The sequence below is a fragment of the Echinops telfairi genome, unplaced genomic scaffold, assembly GCF_000313985.2.
Source record: "Echinops telfairi isolate 266 unplaced genomic scaffold, ASM31398v2 ScPeMD7_70;HRSCAF=299, whole genome shotgun sequence".
Lineage (NCBI taxonomy): Eukaryota > Metazoa > Chordata > Mammalia > Afrosoricida > Tenrecidae > Echinops > Echinops telfairi.
This window is the reverse complement of record NW_022103968.1, coordinates 38,946,298-38,970,039: the sequence shown is the minus strand read 5'-3', so window position 1 is coordinate 38,970,039 and position 23,742 is coordinate 38,946,298. Positions and strand designations below refer to the sequence as shown.

Here is a 23,742-nt window from a genome sequence, read left to right as displayed (position 1 = left end):
CAAATGTGCTTAACACAGTTGATGTATGTATGGATTGTGATAAGATTTGTATGAGCCCCTAATAAAACGATTAAAAAATTAGTTCTCCTATTCATTATGCATGAATAAATATATGATGTATTAAAAAATGTACATGTATATATAAAGCCTTTATGTATGTTCTTTTGTGTAGAGATACATAGGTGGGGGCTTCAAAGAGTTCATAGAAAAGGGGAACTGAAATAGAAACTTTCCACAAACTTTTTGAAGGCCCCCCCTCCCACACTCCCTTTAAAGCCATGTATATTTCATGAGTCATTGTAAAAGCTTTCAGGGAGGAAGGGGCTTATACTCTGAGCTCAGAACCTGGCTCACACATAAGGTGGGTGCTCTGTAGACCTCTCTAATGCCCCTAGATCTGGAAGTAGGAGCAAAGAAGGAAAATAAATGCTATGAAGAAAGAGCACCCCACTGTACCCCGGACAGCCATCAGTGGGAAGGCACAGTCCTTCTTCCACTGGCCACTTTGTCAGATGTGAAAAGGAAATTCGTGGGGCCAGGGGTGAAAGCGGGGTTCCAAATACCTCATAGACCTCGTCGGGAATGGGTACCAATTTCATTATAGGACTGGTGGCAAACTTGACCGTAGCCACAGGAGCCAGAGCAAAAAACACTTTAATCCTTTTGGCCAGCTCCGGGATCTGGGAAAATGCTACAAAACCTGTGGAAACAAAAGAAAGATGGGAAAAATTCCATCTTCCGGGTCTTCTCTTTTGGAAAAAGCAAGCATGATCATCCTTGCTACTCTGTAGGTTGCAAACTCAACTAAAGTCAAGAGGCAAAACACTTACAATGAGACCCTCTGAGTGTCTGTGTATGCAAACACTGAATTGGATTGAACTAGTCAATCAAGCATTTGTCAAGTGCTCATTCTAAACCTCCACATCGGTGTTCACTGGGAGAAGTCCAGGCTGTGCGCACTAGAAGGCCTTCCGGGCTCCCTTTGGCAATCCTCACTGTACAGTGGTGAGGGAGACTGCACTCCCCACAGCTGCAGTACACCTCACTCCCCAGGCACCCTTCCCTCAAGGTGCACGTACATGGGTACTCAATTTAAATCAACAATGACGCAAAAGGGACCACTAGGATCTCCCAGCTTAAAATAGACTTCACTTTCTTTTCCTTTTTTTTGCCTTAATCTTGGCGTGACTCCATATTGGAAACTCCTGTTTTCAAAATTATGAGTAATTTTTATTTTCTTTACAGATCACACATCACTTTCCTTACTATTATAATCAGCACAAGAATAAAATAGACTAATTTTCTTAAGCTTTTTAAAAATAAAGCACAACCTAGCATCCCTGTGGCTCCTCTTGTTCCACCAGCCCAACTCCCACACATGCACATTGCCTAACTCGGAGAGAAATGTCCTACAAGTACCATTTCTTCATCCATCTCTTCAGTTTCAAGCAATATAGCCGCCATGCTTATTCCCACTGTTGTGTTTGTGTTTATCCATAAATATCAATGTCTGGATTTCCAGAGACAAGTAGCTATTACAAAAATGCCTTGTCCTATTCTGTTCATTATTGCCACCTGGTATCAGAAATACCAGGTGGCAACTTTGTTTTGAAAAACCAAAATTTTTTTTCAAAGTTATATATTTAAATTTTTTTTACAAAACAACTGTATCACCTTCAAAGTACTCTCCATTATACTTAATACATTAGTTGTATGTGTGATTCCCCTCTTGAAAACATTTTTCAAACTTATCTCTTTGGATGGTTGGCAACACCTCCCTGATTTTTTTCCTTCCCCATCTCTATGTCATCAAATCGCTATCCCTTCATGTCCCTCTTTATTCACAGAAACAAAAAGAAGTCGCATGAAGCAAGGTCACGTGAGTAAGGTGTGTGGGGAAAGAGAGGCATGCTGTTTTCTGCCCCAAACTGGCACACTGAGATGCATGAGTAGGTGCATTGTCTGCCACAAATCAAGCCTTTTCTGTCTCACACTGTTATGCAATCGTTTCAGAACCGCAAATCAGCGGTTCTCAACCTGTGGGTCATGTGACCCCTTTGGGGGTCAAATGACCCTTTCACAGGGGTTGCCCGACTCATAATAGTAGCAAAATTACAGTTATGAAGTAGTAACCAAAATAATTTTATGGTTGGGGGGTCACCACCACATGAGGAGCTGTACTAAAGGGCCGCAGCATCAGGAAAGTTGAGAGCCGCTGCTCTAAATCGAAAGCTTCACTAAGTCTAGCCCGGTGGAACAAACTCCAAAGGCACTACGAGCCCACATGTTGTCCGTTCAGGAAGTTGATGGACGTCCAGAACAAGGCTGGTCATCAATCGACATTTCACCTTTCTTGAAACAAGAAAACCACTTCTACACTTGAGTTTTTCCCATAGCACGTCCTTGTAAACTGTGTTCAACGTAATATTTTCTGCAGCATTTTTACAGAGCAGGAAACAAAATTTCACAACACACACACTGTACTCTTAAATCGGCCATCACAAAAAAGCAAGGTTCAAATGAAACTGCTTTCATGAAAAAATTCACTGTGACCAGAAAGAACCTTCCTAGGCGATGCCACTGGGTGCACTAAGTAAGAGCAAGTTGCTCAATGCTCACCTGATGGGGAAAATGTGTACTCTGAAAGCTTCGGCCAGCATAGTTTTTTTCCAATTTTTGTTTTTATTTTGGGGACGGGGGTACCCCTTGTATATATATATATATATATATATACACACACACCTTTTTTTCCCCACTTCTTTAAAAGAAACTCAAGCTCAGCAATAAAGACATTATAGCATCTTCCAATCTTTATTACATACCGATAGTGGTGCCTTGGGAGTGACCCACATAATACAACTGTTCTTGGCCAGTTTTATTCAGAACCAGATTAATGGAAGCTGGTAGGTCGTAGAGTGCCATCTCATCAAAACTGTAACCAAACAAGAAATCTTCCATTGGCATGTTACATACAAATAGAACAGTACCGAACCATACGTGTGCAGGCTGAGGAGTCATCACAGATTGAACACATGTGTGTGAAGCAGCTCTTAGGAAACAGAACATCCCCAAACCCGAGAAGTCTCTAAGTGCGCCCTTCCCAAGAGAACCAGGAAGCTGTGGTGATGCACCCCGGTTCTTGAACTTCCCTACTCAAGGGACTGCACAGTCAGTATTACGCACAGTGTCTATTCTTCTGTGCCTGGCTTCACCGTGTTGAATCCACCACGCTGTATCCAGGTCACAGCGGATGGGCATTTTGGGTAATTTCCAGTCTTTTGCTTGTTTTTAAGAAAGAGCAGAAGAGGTTTTTTGAGGGGTACAGTGACTCTGAATCTGGGCAGCACACAGCAACCACGCAGTTACCACCCAAACCCACACTCACTGCCATTGAGTTAATTCTGACTCAGAGTGACCTTAGAGGGCAGAGTAGAACGACTTCCTGTTTCCTTCTGGGAGGAGAAAGCCTTCTTTCTCCCTGCAGTTACAGAGTGCTCCCACTGAGCGCATCGCTTTCTTGTTCGAGTCTGCTGAGCAAAGCCTTGATTCTCGTGGTTCCTGTCATGTGTCAAGCGCTGGCTTGACAAACGGGAAGTGGGTCTGGAAGAGGCCACGGTTGCTCCCTACTCTAACACTTGGGCTCAGAAGGCATGTGTGTGGTCAAGAGTGGTGGTTTTTATTGGGGGGCAGGAGGCGTAGATAAGGCACTGTGCCAAGCTCTTTCCATGTAGCCTCGCCTTTCATAGCCCAATAACCAGGGCTCCCTTTTACAAACAGAAAAAGTGACGCGCAACAATGGTTCGTGTAACAATACTACGTTCAGTGTCATAGAGCTTTTAGCTGGTAGAAGAGGGCTATAGGACAAAGTTCACCCAGCAGCTCCCACGCCCCCACAAATGCCAGAAATAAGTAGGTAGTGCCCTAGACAGTGACTGCGTGGGTGGCTGCTTGAGGGGGTGTGGAGAGGAGGTGGGAGCTGAGGACAGTGAGCACCACAAGAAAGAAGTGAAGGTTCTCAAATTGATTGTGGAGAAGATTGTACTACTCTTATGACCATGACTGAACGCTTGAATTGTATGAAATGTGAAATGCATGCCAATACAACTGTTTAAAAAATAAAATAAATCAATAATGTTGCTGTTTAAAAAAAAAAAAAAGAATGGAACTTCCAAAATTGATTGTACCATGGCTGCCCAACTGTTTTTTTTTAAACGTATCTGAACCACTGATTTATAAGAAATGTGCGATAAAATGAATAAAAAAAAGAGAGAAAAGAAAAACAGAATTTCAGAGTTGAGAATTTCTGGAGAGTTCAAGTGAAAATTCTGGGCACATGTATGAAGGGGCTTCAAAAAAGTTTGTGTAAAAAAAGTCATGAGCTCCTAGTTCCATTTTCCCACAAACTTGTCTAAGCCCACCCATACAGAGAAGGGCAGAGGGTCATCAAACAGAACTTACCCAACAGCTCCCAAACCTCCACAAATGCCAAAAATAACTGAAAAAAATACTCAATTCCCAATTGAATTTAGTTATTAGAGTCAGTCACTTGTCATTTCCACTACTGCTATGGATTCAATTTATCCCTAATTAGGACCTAAATGGGGGTTTTAAAGACCTGCAGGAGAGACATCCATTTCTACTGCTGGAACCCCCAGGTGTCTGCATTAAGGAGTTAAAGGCAATAGGATCAAACTGTTGATCAATATACCTGAAGGCCCAGAATTCATCCTGAAAAACTGAGAATCGCTTGTGTCCCCGTGACCAGGTGTTGCCCCTGCTGTTCCCCATCCAGACATCAAAGCCCGCATCAGCCAGGATGAACGCCAGGCTGCTGTCCACCAGGTTTGTGGCCCAGACACTGGAATCTGCCAGCAGGCCATGCTGCAGAAACACAACTGGTTTGGGGCCTGTAAAACACATGTGTTTAGTCATTAGTAGTGCCACGCTAGAAGAGAACGTGGTATGCATTACTACACTGATCATTTCTATCAGATTTGACCACAAATCATGAAACCAGTAAAATATGGACCCATGTTCTCCTACATGAATGTCTTTAGACACTGCAGGACGAGGAGCAATGGAACTGGACGATTTTTCTGTTTAGGAACAAGATCCACTGGCTTGAGCATAAAAAAATGTTTTAAGATGTTTTTTTACAGATCAGTAAATAATAACAATTAAGTCGGTGCTTACCTTGCTTAGCGGGCAATCCACCCTTATTTACATGATGCTGAGATAGTAAGTCATTCATAAAACAGCCTTTTAGCACTGACTATGTGCCAGGCATTCTTCTCAGCACTGAGGATACAGCTAAGAATAAAAGGGGATTGGGGGTGGCGGGGGGCGTCCACCAGATCTAGATGACCATTAGTTTCAGAGTCAGGAAAACCTGGGTGTATAGACCACAGAGGGAGAGCAAGGTAGGCCTGTGTGTCAAGGGGTGGGGAAGGAGCAGGGAGAATTATGACTAACTCAAGTATTATGCGCAAAGTTGAACTGGAACTAGGGAGTGGTGGATTGGGATTGGAACCAGATTTGCTTTATGCCAAGATCCATGCTCTTCACCAATTACCCACAGGAAAAGGTGAATGTGAGAGAAGTCATTCTGGAACACAATAAAAGTCCCTCAGAGAACGATAAGCCAAGACCCCAAAACTCCGTTGGCATGGAGTCAATTCTGACTCAGAAACCCCACGGGACAGAGTAGAGCGGCCCACTGTAGGTTGCGGAGGCTGGAAATCGTTGCAGGGGCAGTAAGCCTCATCTTTCTCCAGCACAGCAGCTGGTGGTTCTGAATCGCTGACCTTGTGGTGAGCAGCCCAGCCCAACCAGTAACCAACTGTGCCATAGGGCTCCTTAAGCCACAGTAGGAAGTAAGCTGTTTTGGAGGAATTGGACAGTACTCCTTAGTAGGTGGAGGAGATATGGGAATGGGATGGGAAACAGGTGCACCCAACTCAACCTTGCCCACCGGGGAAGCTCCCAGGACCAGCCTATTCCATGACTCCTTTTCTGAGTCACAAGCCACCATGACAGACAAGGGCCGCCCTCCGTGAGTTAGTTAGCACAGAGTTCGCCTGTGAAGGACTCAGGGGGGGCCAGTCACAAGGTCACCCACATGGCGGAAGCCCAAATGTGGGTGGAGGCAAGCTGGCCATCACGCAGAGTCCGAAACCAAATCTGCTGAGTTGACAGACCCACAGAAGGAAGATGACCGGGTGGGTGGGGAAGTGCCTCCAGCTTGCCCGGACCGAGCCTTCTCGGTCAGCACTGTGTGTCTGAACAGGCTTCCACGTGCTCTGAAAAGGCGGTGAGAAACCAGCGGAGGTCCAGACGAAGAAGCACAGTGAGCCACAGTGAGTCAAAGGTCAGGGCAAAAAGAGTGCTGTTAGCTTCAGACAGACCTTGGCTCTTACCACAACACTAGCTATAAAACCTTGGAGGATTCCGCCAACCTCGCTAAAGTATTCTTTCCTAAAGTGCAGATGATGCAACAGAACAGGGCCTGCTACCCTGTTTCCCCAAAAATAAGACAGTGTCTTATATTAATTTTTGCTCCCAAAGATGCACTAAGTCTTATTTTCAGGGGATATCTTATTTTTCCATGAAGAATATGGTACACATTTATTGCTGAACAACAACAAAAAGGAAATTTATTACCTGTATACGGTATGGTAGTAGTTGTCATCACAAACCAGAATAACTACACAAACTGGATCCTACAGTGTCAAGAATTTCTTGTTACTACCTTTATTTCCATGTACAACAATCTATGGTACATTTACTCATAATCTATGGTACATTTACTCACACTTCCTGTCTGCTCTGGCTGCGCTGTGGCCAACAGTGAGCTGCACGGTGGCGCCCACCACTACGGTCCAGAGTCCAGCGTGACGGTAGTTTTGGGAGGCCTTATGTTCAGGGAGGTCTTATTTTCAGGGGATGTCTTACTTTCGGGGAAACCCGGTAGATGGTAAGAGGTCATGAATAATGTTATTAGTTGCCATCGAACTGATCCTTGTCCCTGAGCCAGAGTAAAACGGTCCCTGGTCGTGCATCAGCCCCTCAATCGCTTGTGGATTATGATCCAGAGGGTCTGTAGTGGCTGCTCTTGAGCAGTAGACCAGCCCCTTCTTCCCAGACTGTCTGAGTGTGGGAGCTCTGCTAAAACCTACTCAGCATCGTAGCAACATGTAAGTAAGTATCCACTAGCACACCGGTGGCTGTGCAAGAGGCTCACTAGCTGGAACTCGAACCCAGGTCTCTCACATGGAAGACAAGAATCCTACCCGAGCCACCAGCACCTGCCAGGAAAGAAAAGCCATCACCTTCCTGTTCTCTCTCTTCTCCGTCACCTCAGTTTCTCCTTCGCTTGCATTATAGCATCTTAAATTCACAGGACTATAGAGTTGGCAGAATATTGGGATATTACCTAGCTCTGGGCCCAAACAGTAACTTAATAGGCAGAGAGAGAGTGGTTCAGAAAAGGGAAGTGTTTGCAGGCCGGCCTATCCCCTCATGTCCTATTCCCCAGACATGGCTCTTTCTATTCCATTCTGATTTCAGCACTTCTGTCCTCAGCAACTGAATCCTGCCATGGGTCCCTTTCTCCTTCCCTTATAGTTTAGCGCATGTCCCCATCCAGGGGTGGGGGAGGGTGTGGAGGCTGAGGAAGCTGCCACCAGGGACCATGAACAAGTCCAGCCTGATCCTCAAACAGAACAACAGTCTCTGCTTGTAATGGGTTTCCTGAGCCTTATTCCATCTAATTTTTACAACAGCCTGTGAAGTAGAAGGTCTTCTTCCCATTTAATAGATGAAAAAGAGTAAAACTTGGAGACAGTCAGTAGATCAGTAGATCGTCAAGGTCGCACAGCGGGTATAGGCAGAACTGAAACAAACCTGAGACTGGCCCTCACTGCATGCTCACACTTAACCACAAGGCCAAACTGCATCTTCCCCTCCACTGCAGGTCTTCAAGTTCCCTGTGTGGATGACTCTTTCCCAGGTTACAGAATCCTTAACCCAATGTGGCCCTGAGCAAGGAACACCCTGAAGAGCCAGCACTTGCTCAGCCCAGTCGGAGCTGGCTGCAGGGCTGGGTGCATTCTCAGATTAGTTCAAACATCAAGCCTGAGAGACTAAGAGGAGTCAGAAAATGCTTCCTCCCTGGCACAGCTTGTGGACTGGTGCAGAAGAGAGAGGTTACCCACACAATTGGGTTCACCAGAAGCTATTGTTTATTCTCTTCAATGCTAGGCAGTAGCCTCCGTGAGAACTATGAGATTAGGTCACCGGCAGGCTGAACTAGTGTTAAGTGGCTGGGGAAATGTTCCCTGAGGAAGTGTATTTAAGGATCGAGGAGGTGTAAGAGTGGGCAACCAGGAGGAAGAGAAGCCGCGACACAGGAGGGGTATGTGCAGGGCAAGCATCTCCTCCTTCCCACGTTAGCTCTGCTCCAGCCCCAAACCAAAAGGAGAAGTTGAGACAGTATACTTCTGACGCTGACTCATGCTGCACAGTTAGGCCAAGGGTCTGACCAAAATCCTCCGAAGGCCCACCATCAGAGAGCCAATAGAGCCTGGTGTGAGAGCAATTAACCAAGCTGCCAAACCCAGGCATTGGTGAACAAGCCTGCGCCTGCCCAGCCAGCCACAAGGCAAGGAATTACACCCCAGTTAACCGTGACCTATGTGTGCGTGGCTTGTGTGAGTGCTGTACTCATTCCAGGGGGGAGCTACTTAGATAGATGGCATGTTGAGAGGAACAAAAAACTCAGGAATCAGTCAGAATCCTAAGGCAGCCAAACAAAGTTTTAAAAGAGCAAGAAAGGCCATGATCCTCCCTTCCAACAACTTCATGACCATGGCCTCGTTTGGCTTTTCAACTATTGTCCCTGGGGAACCCTTTGCACTCCGTCTATAGCTCAACGTGTATTTCTGAACGCTGAAAGCAGCTACGCCTACGGCCCCTTCTCCTCTAACGCCAACAGACAGTCCTCCTCTTTCGGTGCTTGAGGTAAAGACCGGCCACTTTCCAGTTGGGCACGCAGTAGGTCCGCCCCGGCTGTTGCTATCACTTCATACCTGCTAAGCAAGTAAAGCCAACACTGAGGGCTATTTCCTTGTTTTCATCACATCAACAAGACAGCCTGATGATCATGGGGTCAACTTGCTCAGTCATTCTATAAAGGTGTAGCTCGGGTTCAGACCACAATGGGTCTAGATTCAAACTGGCCAGGCCACTATTCTTTGACCTGAGGCCAAACTTTTCCCTCTTGGAGCCTGGCTGTCTCACTCAGTAAAATAAGGGGGGTGGTCCAGTGCACTGTTCTCAGTCGCTAGGCTCATTCCTGCGTCCATAAGCTTTCCATAAAATTGATGTGCATGCATGTGTGTATTTTATTTTGCTGGGGAGAAGGCCCGTTGTGATTCTGCCCTTCAACAATCTTCATGGGCCTAATGAATGAAGACCAAACCCAAAACTCACTGCCTCATGACATTGCGGATTACATGTTGGGCTGCTAACCGAAAGCTTGGCAGTTCAAATCCACCAACCATTCCACAGGAGAAAGATGAGGCTTTCTGCTCCTGTAAAGATTTATAACCTCTGAAACCGACAGGGGCAGGCAGGCAAAAGAGTTACAATGCCCAGCTGTCTGTTCATAAAAAGCCTCCAAGCGAGGGTACCGATGGAGTCAGAGATGCTCCTACAATGTAACTGCAAGGTGTTCACCACTCAGCTTTGAATTCGCATCCTCCGACGAATCCGATACACATAAATGAGTACTGCCTTCATGCACCTTGCAAGCAGCTGGGATGTGTGACATTTGCGTGTGTGTTAAAGGCACTGACTTCAGAAATTCAGGTAGACTGGTTGCTCCTATTCCTGAGTTGAAATCCTCTCTCTCTAAAAATACGGGCTCCTCAAAAATGGAAGTGGCTCAAGCCTCTCTCCATTCTGGGTTTATTTCAGGAGTTGGCAAGGGGAGTGGCCAGGGAAAGCACCGGAAGAGAAGGACGACAGCCATCTGGTATGGGCAGGCTGGCGAGGGTAGAGAGGTTAAGGGCTCCACAGTCTCCAGTCTAGGTCACTGGGGGAAGATGGCACTGTTTATAATGAAGGGAAAGCCAGGAAAGGGAGTGGGTAGTGTGAGAACCTGGCTCCCACATTGGGATATTGGATTATTAATTCTTTGTATTTGTCATGAGTCAAGGTAATACCACATCATAGAGATCCACAGTTTCAAGCTCTGCCTCGGGCTATGGAAGCACAAGTCCTCAGACAAGCGTCCAAGCAGTTCTTCCCCCCCCCACCCTCCAAAAAAAACCAAAAAACTCTCTGCCATCAAATCGATAGCCACTCATAGCGGCCCTATAGGGCAGGGTCGAGCTGCCCCTGTGGGTTTCTGAGACCGTAACTCTTTACAGCAGCAGAACCTCTTCAGGTAGCTGAGTCATTCATCAAATGGTGCCTTTAAACCTCGGCCCGCCTTCTGAGCGTAGTTCATGGCAGGTGGTAGGTTATACCTCACTGATCCCCTTCCCGAAGGCCCTTTCAGAAGGGAGGAAGAAGATGGGGGACCCCATGCTCTGACCGGATCCCGCTGAACGTCCTTTCAGTCTGTGTTTTCCATTCTAGAGGCCAGCAAGCACTTCCCTTCATACCGGCCCCAGCAAAAACAAGAAGAAGATAATTCATAGTACCAGAGAGTGACGACAGCTACAGAGGAGCTGTGAGATCATCCTGGTCAGCAGGCTGCTTCTACAGAGAAAGAATCTAAAGCCCACAGCAACGATAAGGGCAGGCGCGGGTGTAAATGAACATCTTTCATTCCAATCACCTCAGAGCAAGTCACGAGTCATGTCTGCTGTCTTCATAGTCTAAGGCGATGAATCATTAGAGGAGACCACTGCTCACAGGGCCTTGGAGAGCTGTTTGCTTTAAGTGCTTTGTGGAGACAAGTAACAGGGAAAGAAACAGGTACACATCATCTCAGCATATTTTCAATGGGGTCCCAGGCATCTCTCAACAATGACTCACACTGCTACTTACAGTAGTCAGGCAACCACTTTTCAGAGAAATAATATATAGTCTTCTCTATATGAGAGGTGAAATGACCATATAGAAGCTACTCTTATTTTTTAAAATGTTTTTGTTTCATTAAAATGTTGTGCTGTTTCACACCAGAGGAAAACTAAAAGCCCTCGCTGCCAGTTAACACTATCAAAATTACAAATCTTTTATTCCTGGAAATGCCCCTTGTAAATAAACTTGAGCAGATGTAAGACTGTATTTGTGAGAAGAGGGTCCACTAATAGGACACCTGCTAAATCAACCATGACCCGACTCTATCGTGGAATGCCATGTATCCACAGAAACAAATTATGAAGCACTCAATATGGAAGGATCTCTGAGACATTCAGGGAATGAAGCCAAGGGAGGAATACGCAAGGTGCATTACAGGCCACACTTTGTATGAAAAGGGAGGGAGGGGGAAGTAAGAATCTACGTTTGTCTATGTGTGCGTGGCAATACAAACAACAACTAACCAAAAGGTTGGTGGTTCAGATCCAGTAGCAGTGCGGCCGAAGAAAGGATGGAGGTTCATAAGATTTGGGGAGAATTCGTGAGAAGTGGAGGTGACTGAGAAAGAAGTGAGGAGGAAGTAGGGTTTTTTTTAATCATTTTATTAGGAGCTCATACGACTCTTATCACAATCCATACATACATCAATTGTGTAAACCACATTTGTACATTCATTGTCCTCATCATCCTCAAAACATTTGTTCTCCACTTAAGCCCCCAGCATCAGGTCCTCATTTTCCCCCTCCCTCCCCGCTCCCCCATCTCTCATGAGCCCTTGATAATTTATAAATTGTTTATTTTGTCATATCCTGCCCTGTCGGATGTCTCCCTTCACCCACTTTTCTGTTGTCCATCCCCCAGGGAGGAGGTCACATGTAGATCCTTGTAATCGGGTCCATCTTTCCAATCCACTCTCCCTCTACCCTCCCAGTATCGCCACTCACACCACTGATCCTGAAGGGATCATCCTCCCTGGATTCCCTGTGTTTCCAGTTCCTGTCTGTACCAGTGTTCATCCTCTGGTCTAGCCAGACTTGCAAGGTACAATTGGGATCATGACAGTGGGAGGGGCGGGGAGGAAGTATTTTATTGTGTGCTCTTTTGATTCATTTTTATGTTTGAACAATGCAAGTGCACTAGCTACTTAGAAAACTAAACATTTCACCAAAGAAGACTCGTCCTTATTATCATAAGAAAGTGGAGGTCTGGGCCCAACATCCAAGGACGTGATGTTTGAATCTCTGCGCAAAATGTGAAACTAGCTAACCTTGATCCTTGGTTCCTTAAAGAAGTATTTTTATATGCCCTGCTTATATGCAAAACTTTTAGTACTTTGGTCTAACTATAAATCCAATTCCTTTTACTTTCCTCTTGTCCCACTATCATGCGGGTTTCAGTAATTCCTTTCAGCTACATTGCCCTTGATCAAGCCCCATCAGGCATCCTATGCCCTCCTCACTATCAATTTTAGATCACTTGTTGTTCCCTTGTCCCCGGGTTTGTTGGCACCCTCCTTCGTTCCCCCACCTCCTCCTTTCCCAGCCCCCCCCCCCAACCATTGGTCCCATTGTTTTCTCCTCCGGATTGCTTGAGGCACAAATAATAATGAGGCACAAAACAAAGCAAAACGTGAAAACAAAAACCAAAACAGCAACAATAACAACAGCTGGGGAAAAAATCAACAGCAAAAAAAAGCCTTTTATAAATAGTTCCAGGTATGTCTGTTGACCTTTATGGATGTTTTCCAGTGGAGTCTGATGGGGTGCCATGCCCAGTCCCCAAAGGAAATAAAGGAAAGAACTAGGAGGCAAAAGACATTTACAGAGGTCTAAATATAGGCATGTACATTACATTTATATATAACTATTGGGAAATAGATCTACGTACATATATTTATTTGTTAAGTAGTAAGACAGCAGACAGACATTGGACCTCCACTCAAGTACTCCCTCAATGCAAGAACACTTTGTTCTAATAACCCAGCACTCTGTGATGCTCACCTTCCCTGACACAATTGCTGAAGACAAAATGGATGGATAAGCAAATGTGGTGAAGAAAGCTGATGATGCCCGGCTATCAAAAAATATAGCATCTGGGTCTTAAAGGCTTGAAGATAAACAAGTAGCCATCTAGCTGAGAAGCAACAAAACCCACGTGGAAGAAGCACACCAGTCTGTGTGATCATGAGCTGTTGATGGGATCAAGTATAAGACATCAAAGACTCAAAACAAAAAATCATATCATTGTGAATGAGAGGGAGGGCGGAATAGAGACCCAAAACCCATCTGTAGACAATTGGACACCCCCTTAAGGTCATAAGGAAGAGACGAGTCAGTCAAGTGCAGTATAGCACTGATGAAACACACAACTTTCCTCTAGTTCTCCAATGCTTCCTCCCCCCAACTATCATGACCCCAATTCTACCTTACAAATCCGGCTAGATCAGAGCATGTACATTGGTACAGACAAGAGTTTGCAACACAGGGAATCCAGGACAGATAAGCCCCTCTGGACCAATAATGAGAGTAGCGATACCAGGAGGGGAAGGGGAAGGTGGGGGGAGGGAACCTATCATAATGATCAACATATAACACACACACACACACACACACACACACACACACACACACACCCCAGGGGACAGACAACAGAAAAGTGGTTGAAACACTAGTCGGTGTAAGACATGAAAAAATAATAATTTATAAATTATCAAGGGATCATTGGGGATAGAGGGATGATACCAAGGTTCAAGTACAAAGAAAGTGTTTTGAAAATGATGATGGCAGCATATGTACAAATGTGCTTGACACAATGGATGGATGTATGGATTGTGATAAGAGCTGTAAAAGCTCCCAATAAAAAATGTTTTTAAATCCATTTCACAGTTTTCAAGTAAATTGTGACCCTAGTGACGGTCCTAAAGATGGGCTGCATTCCCACAAGGTGGTTGCTTGTCAGTCAGAGCTTCCCTATCTCCCCACAGAAAATGCCTGTACCTTTGTCAGAATGATTCCGCCTGCCATGAGGGATCCGGTGAAGGCAAAGAATATATCCATCTGCAGTCTCCACAAAGTGTTCCTCACTAGGGAAGCCCCAGTACGAGATCAGTTCAGTCTGTGGTAATAAAGACAAGGGAAATTAGTCCAGGAGAAACTGCCAAGATCTCCCATGTCACAGGCAAAGGAGAAAACCAAAATGCCAAGGACATTCTCCATGCTTTAAGACATCAGTTGAGGTACTGAAAGCTTAGCCCGTTGGATCCAGCAGTCAGCACTCATTACAAGAGAAAGAGATCCTCCTCTTGCTTTACCCAGATGTTCTCCTCCCAGGCGTGTTCTCTTCCAGCAGATGTTACACTATGTGTGTTTAATTTTACCATAGATGTACGCCTCTTTGTTCCACCTTGTCTCACAAAACCCAATATACATTCATTTATTTCTTTTCTAATGCTGTAACCGTGACCTCTCACTTCTTTAATTTTAAGAGGTCCCTTGGTGGTATAATCAGCTATCAACCAAAAGACTGGCAGTTCAAATCCACCCAGCAGTACTGCAGAAGAAAAACTCACTCCCACTGAGTCGATGCTGCCTGTAGGGCAGGAGAGAATTGACTCTGTGGATTTCTGAGACTGTAACTCTCCAGGAGTAGAAAGCCTCATCTTTCTCCCGAGGAACAGCTGGTGGTTTCAAACTGCTAACCTTTTGGTTAGCAGCCCAACACATAACCCACTATGCCACCAGAGCTCCTCTGTGGAAGAAAGGCCTGGTGATTTGCTTCCACAAGATAAAAACTAAAGCAGCTGCTGTCGAGGTGATTTTAAGGCACGGGGACCCTGTTACAAAGTAGAACTGCTCCATAGAGTTTCCTACAGCCATGAACTGTATGAAAGCTGATGACCAGGAATTTCTTCTGTGGCACCACAGAGTAGACCTCGGTCCTCAACATTTACATTAGTAATTGAGCACAACCCTTTGTTTGGCTTCCAGGGGATCACATGGGGTAGCCATGATGCCAATGTAACTTGACAGTAAGGGTGTGGTGGTGTTTTTGTGGGGATTGGGAAATAAAGCAGAAAAACACAATGCTGCTTTTTTTTTTTTTAAAGCAATGGCCTTACAAAATTCGTCTACAATATCAAGGTAGAATTGAACAAAAAGAAAAGATGATAAGAGAGAACTATGAGCAAATTCACTTTCTGTAGGGAAAGATCCCTCGGCCATTCTTTATCAAGAGCTCAGTGGAACGTGGGTAATAAAATTATTCAGTAGACTTACAGCAAGTAAGTATTCATTGTCTCCTGTACCATGAATACATAAGAGTTTATGCTTTTACTTTTACTGAAAGAACGCGGGGCAGAAAAAAAATGAGAAGAGGAAAAAGATAAAAGAAAAGATTTGGGATGAGAAAACAAAAACAATAAAACAGCCTTACAATCTTGGTATCGATTCTTCAATCAATTATTACATGGTTTCAAAGTTGTTACTTAAAAAAAATCTGTCTTTTTCTAATATGTGCTAAAATGAGGAGCTTTGCGTTTTGTTGGCTTAAAATTAGTAACTCAGAAATATCCAAATCACGAGGTTATTTTGACTTTTGTTCAAATGGTCTTTTTCCAGCGACTTTGAATTGTGCGTTGACCTGTATTGCCCTGTGTTCCCTGGAAGGAGCCCTGGTGGCACATGGGGCTGGGGGTGGGGCTGGTGACTGCAAGGTCAGCCGTGTGAAGCCACCAGAGGCTCTGCCGGAGGAAGATGAGGCTTTCTGTCGCAGCCTTAGAAACCCCAGGGGGCAGTTCTACTCCGTCCTATCGACTCGCTACCAGTCGGAATTGGCCTGATGGCAGTGGGTTTTATGGGTGACCTCTTAGCCCCTCTCCTTGTTCAGTACAGCTTAGACCCATTTTCATGCTTGCAACGTGCTGACACCCTTTTATTGCACTTTAAAAACAAATCCAGTGTGGGGTAGAAAAGGAAATGACTAAAAGTGATCATTTAGCTGATGAAGATTAGTTCATTTTAGCAGCAAAACAGGGCTTGTGACATACACAGTAAAGCAGTGCTGTGGTAGCAATTCCCAACCACGCAGACCCTATCAGTGTTCAGAGAAGACTGTCCCACGGGGTCCCAACGGTTGACTTTTCACAGGCCTCTCATCCCAGATGCCTCTGAGGAGACTCCAATCTCTGACCTTTGGGTAAGCAGCCAAACCCATTAACCATTTACACCAACTATGGGTTCCAAGAATGCACATTACTGGTCAGTAAAAAATCTAGCAAAGTGAGTCTGAGATTCAGGGGAAGATGAAAAAACACTGTGGTGATGAGTGATTTAGGGTTTTGTCCCTGGATTTAAGAAATACTTTTCCCCACCACGGGTGCATTTTAAGAGTTGACGCGTTTGAGAAACTTACCACATTCATGTATACTTCTGGATCCACGGGTGTCCGCTTCCCCCTCGGCCCCTCCAAATGCACAGTCCCAAGGACCGAACAGAACACCAACCCCAAGAGCCACATTTTCATCCTGCACAAAACAAACCATTGTGAACCGCCCCAAATATACGACTCAAAAAGAAGCTTTCTGACTAACGCTCCCAGGACACATGGTGAACCAGTTTTCAGTTAAAGTAGCAGCCAGTTAGGTGGCAGGCCAGCATGAAACAAATGACTCCAGCCCTATCTAGAAGCAAGAAAATGAGGAATTATTGTTTACGGGGAGCCGCCTCTTCATAACCTCCCATTGATGTCACCTTGACAGCACGGCACACCCACCCAAACAGATCCACCTACTTCTTCACCACAGGGCTGGACAAATTCAGTCCTGGAGAAATGATAGCCTTTCAGAAGGGTTCAGAAGAGGACCTCATGAGATAAAGGGAAGATCCACAAACTCCAGTTTGCTAAGCTCCCACCTCTGCCCGTCTACTTTAAAAATTTTTTTAAAGTTACCATTGAATCCATTTCAGCTCATGGTGGCCCTGTGTGTTCTCCACAGGGTGTTCAATGGTTGCCTTTTCAGAAGTAGATCACCAGGCCTTTCTTTCAAGGCACCTCTGGGTGGACCTGGAGATTTGTACTACCCAGTAATTTTGATCTCATTATCAGGTCCATATTAGCCCTAGCCTCAGACAATCTGCATACTCCTGTTCTTGCCCTGAACTTACACATCGGGATTCAAATGATGTGTCATCCGAGGGGAAAAACAGACATAAAAGCAAACAAAGCCTGCAAAATAAACCATAGAAAGAGCCTCGCTCTTTCCATCTGGAAACCTCCCAACCATGAACAAGAAGCAGCTACACAAATGGCTCAGAATCACAGGCTGAATGGTGTAGACAAGACCTTGGGGGTGAACGGCCCAGTGACCTCATGTTAAAGGCCAGGTCAAATACCTTTCCCAAGGACACCAGATGGTTAGAGACCAAACTAGGACGACAGCCCAGAGCTCCTGGTTTTGTTTGTTTGTTTTTCAGTAAATCTACTCTCATCAAGGTACATGTATGGTTGCCCATATAAAGACTTGTATAAAAATGTCCTTAGCAGCTTTCTATGTAACAGCCAAAAACTGAGAAATCTAAATGAGGACTGTGTTATAAATACTTCAAAAAAAACAAAGCCAAACTCACCGTCCTTGAGTCAATGTCAGCTCATACTGAACCTATGAGGCAGAGTAGAACTTACTGTCGCTGTGAGTTTCCAAAACTGTAACTCTACAGGAGTAGAAAGCCCCATCTTTCCCCCGCAGAGTGGCTGGTGGTTTTGAACGGCAGACCTTGCGGTTAGCAGCCCAATGTGTAACCAATATGCCACCAGGACTTCCTTTTTACTGATGAGTAGTTACAAATACTGCTCATCAATAAAATGGAATGAACACACAACAGCATAGATGAATTTCAAAATAATCATGCTAAATGAAATAAGGCAGTGCCTCCACCCACTGTCCTGTAATACTGTTATGATGTCATTTGTATAAAACTATATAAAATGCAGCCTCATGTATATTGACATGAAAATGGCATGTATATATGAAAAGCAATGGTTACATAGGGAAAGGAGAGAAAAAATTACAAAAGGCATGCACAAGAAGCCTTTTTGTAATGATGGATATATTCATTATCTTCTATTCCAAGTACAAGTGACTCTATAGAACATGGCAGAATTGTCCCTGTGAGTTTCTGAAGCTGTAAATCTTTACAGGAGCAGAAAGCCTCGTCTTTCTCCCAAGGAGCAGCAAGTAGCTTCTAACTGCTGACCTTTCAGTTCCAAGCTGATACACTTGTACAGTTTAAATATGGCTTGCTATTGTGTGTGAAAGGTGCCTAGATGGTGCAAACAGTTGGCTTCTAACTGGAGGCTTGGAGTCTACCCAGAGGTACCTTGGAAGAAAGGCCTGGTGAGCTACTCTAAAAAACATCAGCCACTACAAAGCCTTCTGGAGCCATTTTATTCTGACACACATAAGGCTGGGATGTGTCAGTTAGCAAGGAAGCAAACTCTTTGGTTTTCTCTATGGCTGCTGCGTTATGTTCATTATAACACAATATATAGCTGTTTAGAAAAAAGTAATTGTGCGTGCTTATACTGATATTCAACCAGTCTTTCATTATCTCTACATGCAAATAAGCAGTTTTTCGGGTGATGTTAAAAGTGAATTGAATAGGTAGAGCATGCTTTTTGGGTAATAAAACTATTCTATATGATACTACTCTAGTGATGGACACATGGTATTATGCATTTATCAAACTCCATAGAGTTATACAAGTCAAAGCGTGAACCCTAAAGTAAACTAGTTTAGTTAATAAATGGCATTGTATCAATACTGGCTCATCAACCATAACAAATGTATCACATGAATTCAATGTTAGTAACAGGAGAGGTTCTCTAGGTAGCAAAAATGGTTTAAACTTATTTAACTGCTGACCAAAGGTACCATGGTGGTTTGAACCAACTCAACAGGGCCTTGCAAGCAAAGCCCTGGTAATCTGCCTGCCATTAAGGTTACCCACCCATTGGTGGCATAGTAATTGTGCTGTTGGGCTGCTAACCATAAGGTCAGCAGTTCAAAACCACTAGCTGCTCTGAGAGAAAAGGACAAGGTGTTCTACTCCCATAAAGAGTTATAGTCTGGGAACTCACACAGGGGCAATTCTACCAGGTCCTGTCGGGGCCCTGTGAGTCAGAATCAACTCAGGGGCAGTGAATTTGGTGGTGGTGTTGTTGTTGTTGTTGTTGTTGAACTGCTAAATTGATTCAGGCCTGTAACAACCCTATAGGCCAGAGCAGGACTGCCCCATTGGACTTCCAGGGCTATAAATCTTGAGGGAAGCAGACTGAAGGGTTAGAACCGATCTTTCAGTTAGTGCCCAAGGCTTAACTCACTGTGCCACCAGGGCTCCTTCCATTAAGATGGCTGCCAAGAAACCCTTGGGAGGGGGGCTGTTAATACTCTGTTACATATGAGGTCACTGTAAGTTGGAACAGACTCAGCAACAAACAAATACAACAGCAGTGAGTTTAGCTTTTGTTTTCTTCCTGTACTTTCTGTACCATTTCTCAGAAACCCAAAAGCTGCTTTAAAAGTCTATTTAACAGTGAATCTTCTCCTGACGTCTGAGCAGTGGTAACTTCCAGACTTCTTGAAAATGTGGACATTGTCTAGAGTTTTTACTTACAAGTTTTTTCTTCCTTTTAGGTAGCTGGAAAGAGTAGCGCAGGTTACCCCTTACCACACCTGTTGCCTCATCACACTCCATTGTTGTTAGGGAACAGGGGTTAGATTGAAAAGGAAAGAGGAAAGGTTGTGACCACACTGTGGAACAAAACAACTGCCACTAGCTGCTTTCCACTCAAAGCCTACTCTCCAGCAGAGAGACCAGCTGCCCAAGGGGTATTCTCATGTGTTAGCAGCTGACACCATCACCTGGAAGCCTTTGGGGCACCACAGAGACTGAGTGTCTCAACATAGTCGTCAGGCACTTCTTACCAGGCTGATGTGTTCAAAGGAGAAAAGGGCCCCTCCAGGGCTTCTCCGGTCTTCTGCACTTGAACCTGGATGTTAGTTCCCTTTTTATGGCCTCTCAGCACCTTCAAGGTTACTTCCACATTGTGCCTTTTGCTGCCTGCACTTTACCTCAGCCCAGAACGGCATGGGCAGTGTCTGATTAGACTTTGTACCCCCACCGCCACCCCCACACAGCGTCCCACGACTTAGAACCAAGCATATATTTGATACACAATACGGATCTTGGTGGGGGGTGGAGAAATAGGGTCAGGGAGGTCCAAGAGCTCAGTAGCTAAAGAGAAGGCCCCAAAGCAGCAGAGTTTTGTGATGATAATAATAACAATCTCAACAGCGGTGTTAGTGGCTCACAAGTCTCTAAGCGCTTGTTTTAAACCAGACACTGCCAGCAGGGCATCCCAGGGGCCAATTACTCTTCCAGTCAACCTAAGAAGTACCAAGCAAACCCCCAATCTTTTGTGAAACTGAGGTTCACCTAAGGAGCTGAAGCAAAATCCTGGTCCAGGTTAAATTACAGCAGGGTCGCTGAGGTTCCATCTAGGGCAAAGTCCGCTCTCAGGCGCGCCATGGACTAACAAGTTGGGGAGGTTGGGCCGGCTGTCTAGGGTACTGCGGGGAGAAGAGGGGCCAGGCGAACCAGAAGCCGAGCCGGGGCTCGGCTATGCAGGGCAGGGTCGGGCGGGTTCACTGAATGGCAACCGCTATTTCCCAGGAACCCGAGGGCGCCCGTCCTCCAGAGTCCTTGTGAAACACCTCGGAGCACCTTCCGCAGAAAAGGCACCCGCAGGCACCCCGTTCGGGCGCGCCGGGCACCGAGAGCAGAGCGACCTGTGGCTGCACGGGCTCGGGGTCGCGGGCTGAGCACCCGCGGCCAGCGCGCGGCCTCCTGCGGAGCCAGTGAAGGCAGGCCGGGCAGGGCGCCCGTGCTGCAGCCGCAACTGGCCTCGCAGCCGGGAGCCGCACTCACCTACCGCCGCTGTCGGGAGTCGCGCGGTGCGTGCTGCCCACTGCCTGGACGCAGCGAGACTCGAAGCTCCTCTGGGGCGGATGGCATCCAGACCTAGCCCGGCCACCGCGCAGCCAATCAGAGCAGCCCAAGGCTGGGAAGTGCCCGGAGACTCCGCCCCTGCCGAGCGTGGGCCGCCGCTGGAGGTCCCACGGAGCATGCGCAGTGGGTGAGGCTGCCGCGCGGAAAGGAGCCGCGCGACGCTCCGCCTGCGTCTGCGTCTCCCCGCTCCCCTGGCCCGCGTGTCCCCGTACCCTAGCTGGGCGGGACTGGAAGCAGCCTCCTTCGTTCTCGGGGCGGGCTGCGCTAGCCTAGTCTTAGCGGGGCGTCCTGGAGCTTTGCCTCGGAACTGGCACCCCTGCATTTGGCTGGACTCTGTGGGTTTATTAATGGAAATCAATTTGAAGCTTCTAAAATCCTGCCCATACAGAGCTTGTTCAGCATCGTGCCTCTCACAACGCAAGCCTGTAATACACATTTTTTCATTGTCATGAAAGATTGGCTGAAACGAGGAAGAAATACAATATTTAGTACAAAATCGTTAGTAATCACTCAAAGGCCAAACTCCCTATAATCAAGTCGATTCTGACTCACATAGCGATCCTATAGGGCAGAATAGAACCGCCCCTGTGGGTTTCCCAGACTAGGGGAGCAGAAAAATCATCTTTCTCCCACAGAGCAGCTGGTGGTTTTGAACTGCTGACCTTACAATTGATTAGAAGTCCAATTCATAACCCACTGCACAATGGCTCCTCAATAATCAATTAGCTCAACAAAAAAGTTTTATTGTGTACCTACCATGTGCCAGGCATTTTATAAAGGCACTGGGGATATAGTGACTGACCAGAAATGGTCCATGTTCACCTGCTAATAAGGGACACACCAGGGGTAACTTCCATGTAAGTGGTAAGTGCTATGGCAAACAATAAAGTGAAGTTAAGGGGCCCCAGAGTAGCATAGTGGGGTCTGCATTGGGCTGCTAACCACAAGGTCAGCTGTTCTAGCCCACCAGTCTCTCTGCAGGAGAAAGATGAGGCTATCTGCTCCCTGCTACTCTGAAGGTTTGCAGTCTTGAAAACCCACAGGGAGAGTTCTACTCTGCCCTGGAGGGTCGTAGATGGAAGTGGATAAAGGGATTAATGACGATTTTACTATGCTAAATATAGGGTGAAGAGGGAAGGACTCTGAGGAAGTGACATGTGAGCACAGATAAAGAGGAAGTGGTTGGGGACAACGTAGATACCGAGGAAGGAGCATCCTGGGGTGGTGGAACAGCAAGTGCACAGGCCTGAGGCAGGAATATGGGTTCTAACCAGGGCGGCTAGGCCAGGGGGGGCTGCAACAGAATGTATGTACATGGTCGAGAGAGGTAGAAAGTCTGAAAGGTACTTTGGCACCGTGGATACCCATTGTAGGTCGTGGAAAACATCATGTCCTTTTCTCGACCAATTGGAAAGGCAGTGGAGGGTATTCAGTAGAACCATCGCTGGATCCGGCATGATCCGGCTTGCAGATTAGAAGGAGCACTCGGCCTGCTGGAGTCAAGTACAGGAAGTTAGAAGTTAGAAGCAGGAAGTTAGAAGCCGGTTGCAATAACCGAAGAAATAGTTCATGATGGCCTTGTCCAGGGCGATGATGGCAGCAGAGATGGAGAAAAATAACTGAGTCAAGCTACGTTCAGTAAGTCAAGCTAAACACCCATTTGGGAGGAAAAGAGGATGGTGTGAATGGTTTGGTAAAGTGGAGTTGCTATTAGCTGAAATGGGGAAAATACAAGGAAGAGTGGGATTGGGATGGAAAAACCCAAGGGACAGTTCTAATCTGTCCTATAGGGTCGCTATGATCGGATGGACTCCATGACAGTTGGGTTTGGTTTGGGTATGAGCTGTCCAAAGGAGTGAGCATGAATGTGAAAGATGTGCAGAGGGATTCGAAAGATGCAAAGCCTGAGAAGGCAGTGAGGTTGAAGAGGAACTGAGACTGTTGCACTTGATGCTCAGTGAAGCAAAAATTCCCAAAAGAGGAAATGATCAGTGATGGCAAATGTCAATGCTGTGTGACATGGAGTGTCATAAGGACAGGGAAAGGAGAACTCAATTTAGCAGCATCTCGAGGTGCCAGCCGTAGAGTGTTTCATCTAATCCTGACAACTACCATCACGTCCCCATCTTCCAAATGAAGACATTGAGGCTAAGGAACGTTCAGTCAATAGTCTAAAGTCACAAAGTGATGCATCTCTTAATGCCCTAGGCAAAGTAAAGCCAGACTGCCATCAATGACTTAAACTACAGCCAAGAAATCCCCCAAATCAAGACGGTTGTCCCCCATTTCTGCTTTAGGGCACTGTAGTCACAATGGCTGGTGGCTGGCACAGGCAAATACTATAAAGAGAAATTTGTACAAAAGACAGATGATAGCAGGTGTGTGTGTGTCTGTGTGTGTGTGTGTGTGTGAGAGAGAGAGAGAATACTAGAATGGGCACTTTGTTTTATAAGCCAGACTTGTGGATTAAAGACCAGAACAAAAGTACTAAGGGCAATTATACTTCCAACCAAGATGGAGTAAAACTTTCCCACCATAAACAATCAGGAAAATTAAAAGGTTTGAAACAATAGTGATCCCCGAGAAAGGG

At 45.8% G+C, this 23,742-nt stretch overlaps 1 protein-coding gene across 3 annotated transcripts in view; it reads right to left on the bottom strand.

Moving 5' to 3' along the window:
• The window catches only part of LIPA (lipase A, lysosomal acid type), a 33,069-nt gene extending 11,922 nt beyond the window's left edge, over positions 1-21,147 (bottom strand). Inside the window, exons 1-6 of one of the 3 annotated variants that reach the window (XM_004701355.2) lie at positions 21,072-21,147; positions 16,498-16,609; positions 14,085-14,202; positions 4,709-4,907; positions 2,823-2,932; positions 564-700 (exon numbers count right to left, since the gene is read on the bottom strand). In XM_004701355.2, the coding sequence (XP_004701412.1) occupies positions 564-700; positions 2,823-2,932; positions 4,709-4,907; positions 14,085-14,202; positions 16,498-16,608 (675 nt within the window). In that variant the 5' untranslated portion in view covers position 16,609; positions 21,072-21,147. Of the gene's footprint in view, positions 1-563; positions 701-2,822; positions 2,933-4,708; positions 4,908-14,084; positions 14,203-16,497; positions 16,610-20,579; positions 20,724-21,071 lie in introns of those variants that run through there. The other 2 variants (XM_045291183.1, XM_045291182.1) reach the window with 2 other exon arrangements.
• Positions 21,148-23,742: the final 2,595 nt, after the last annotated feature.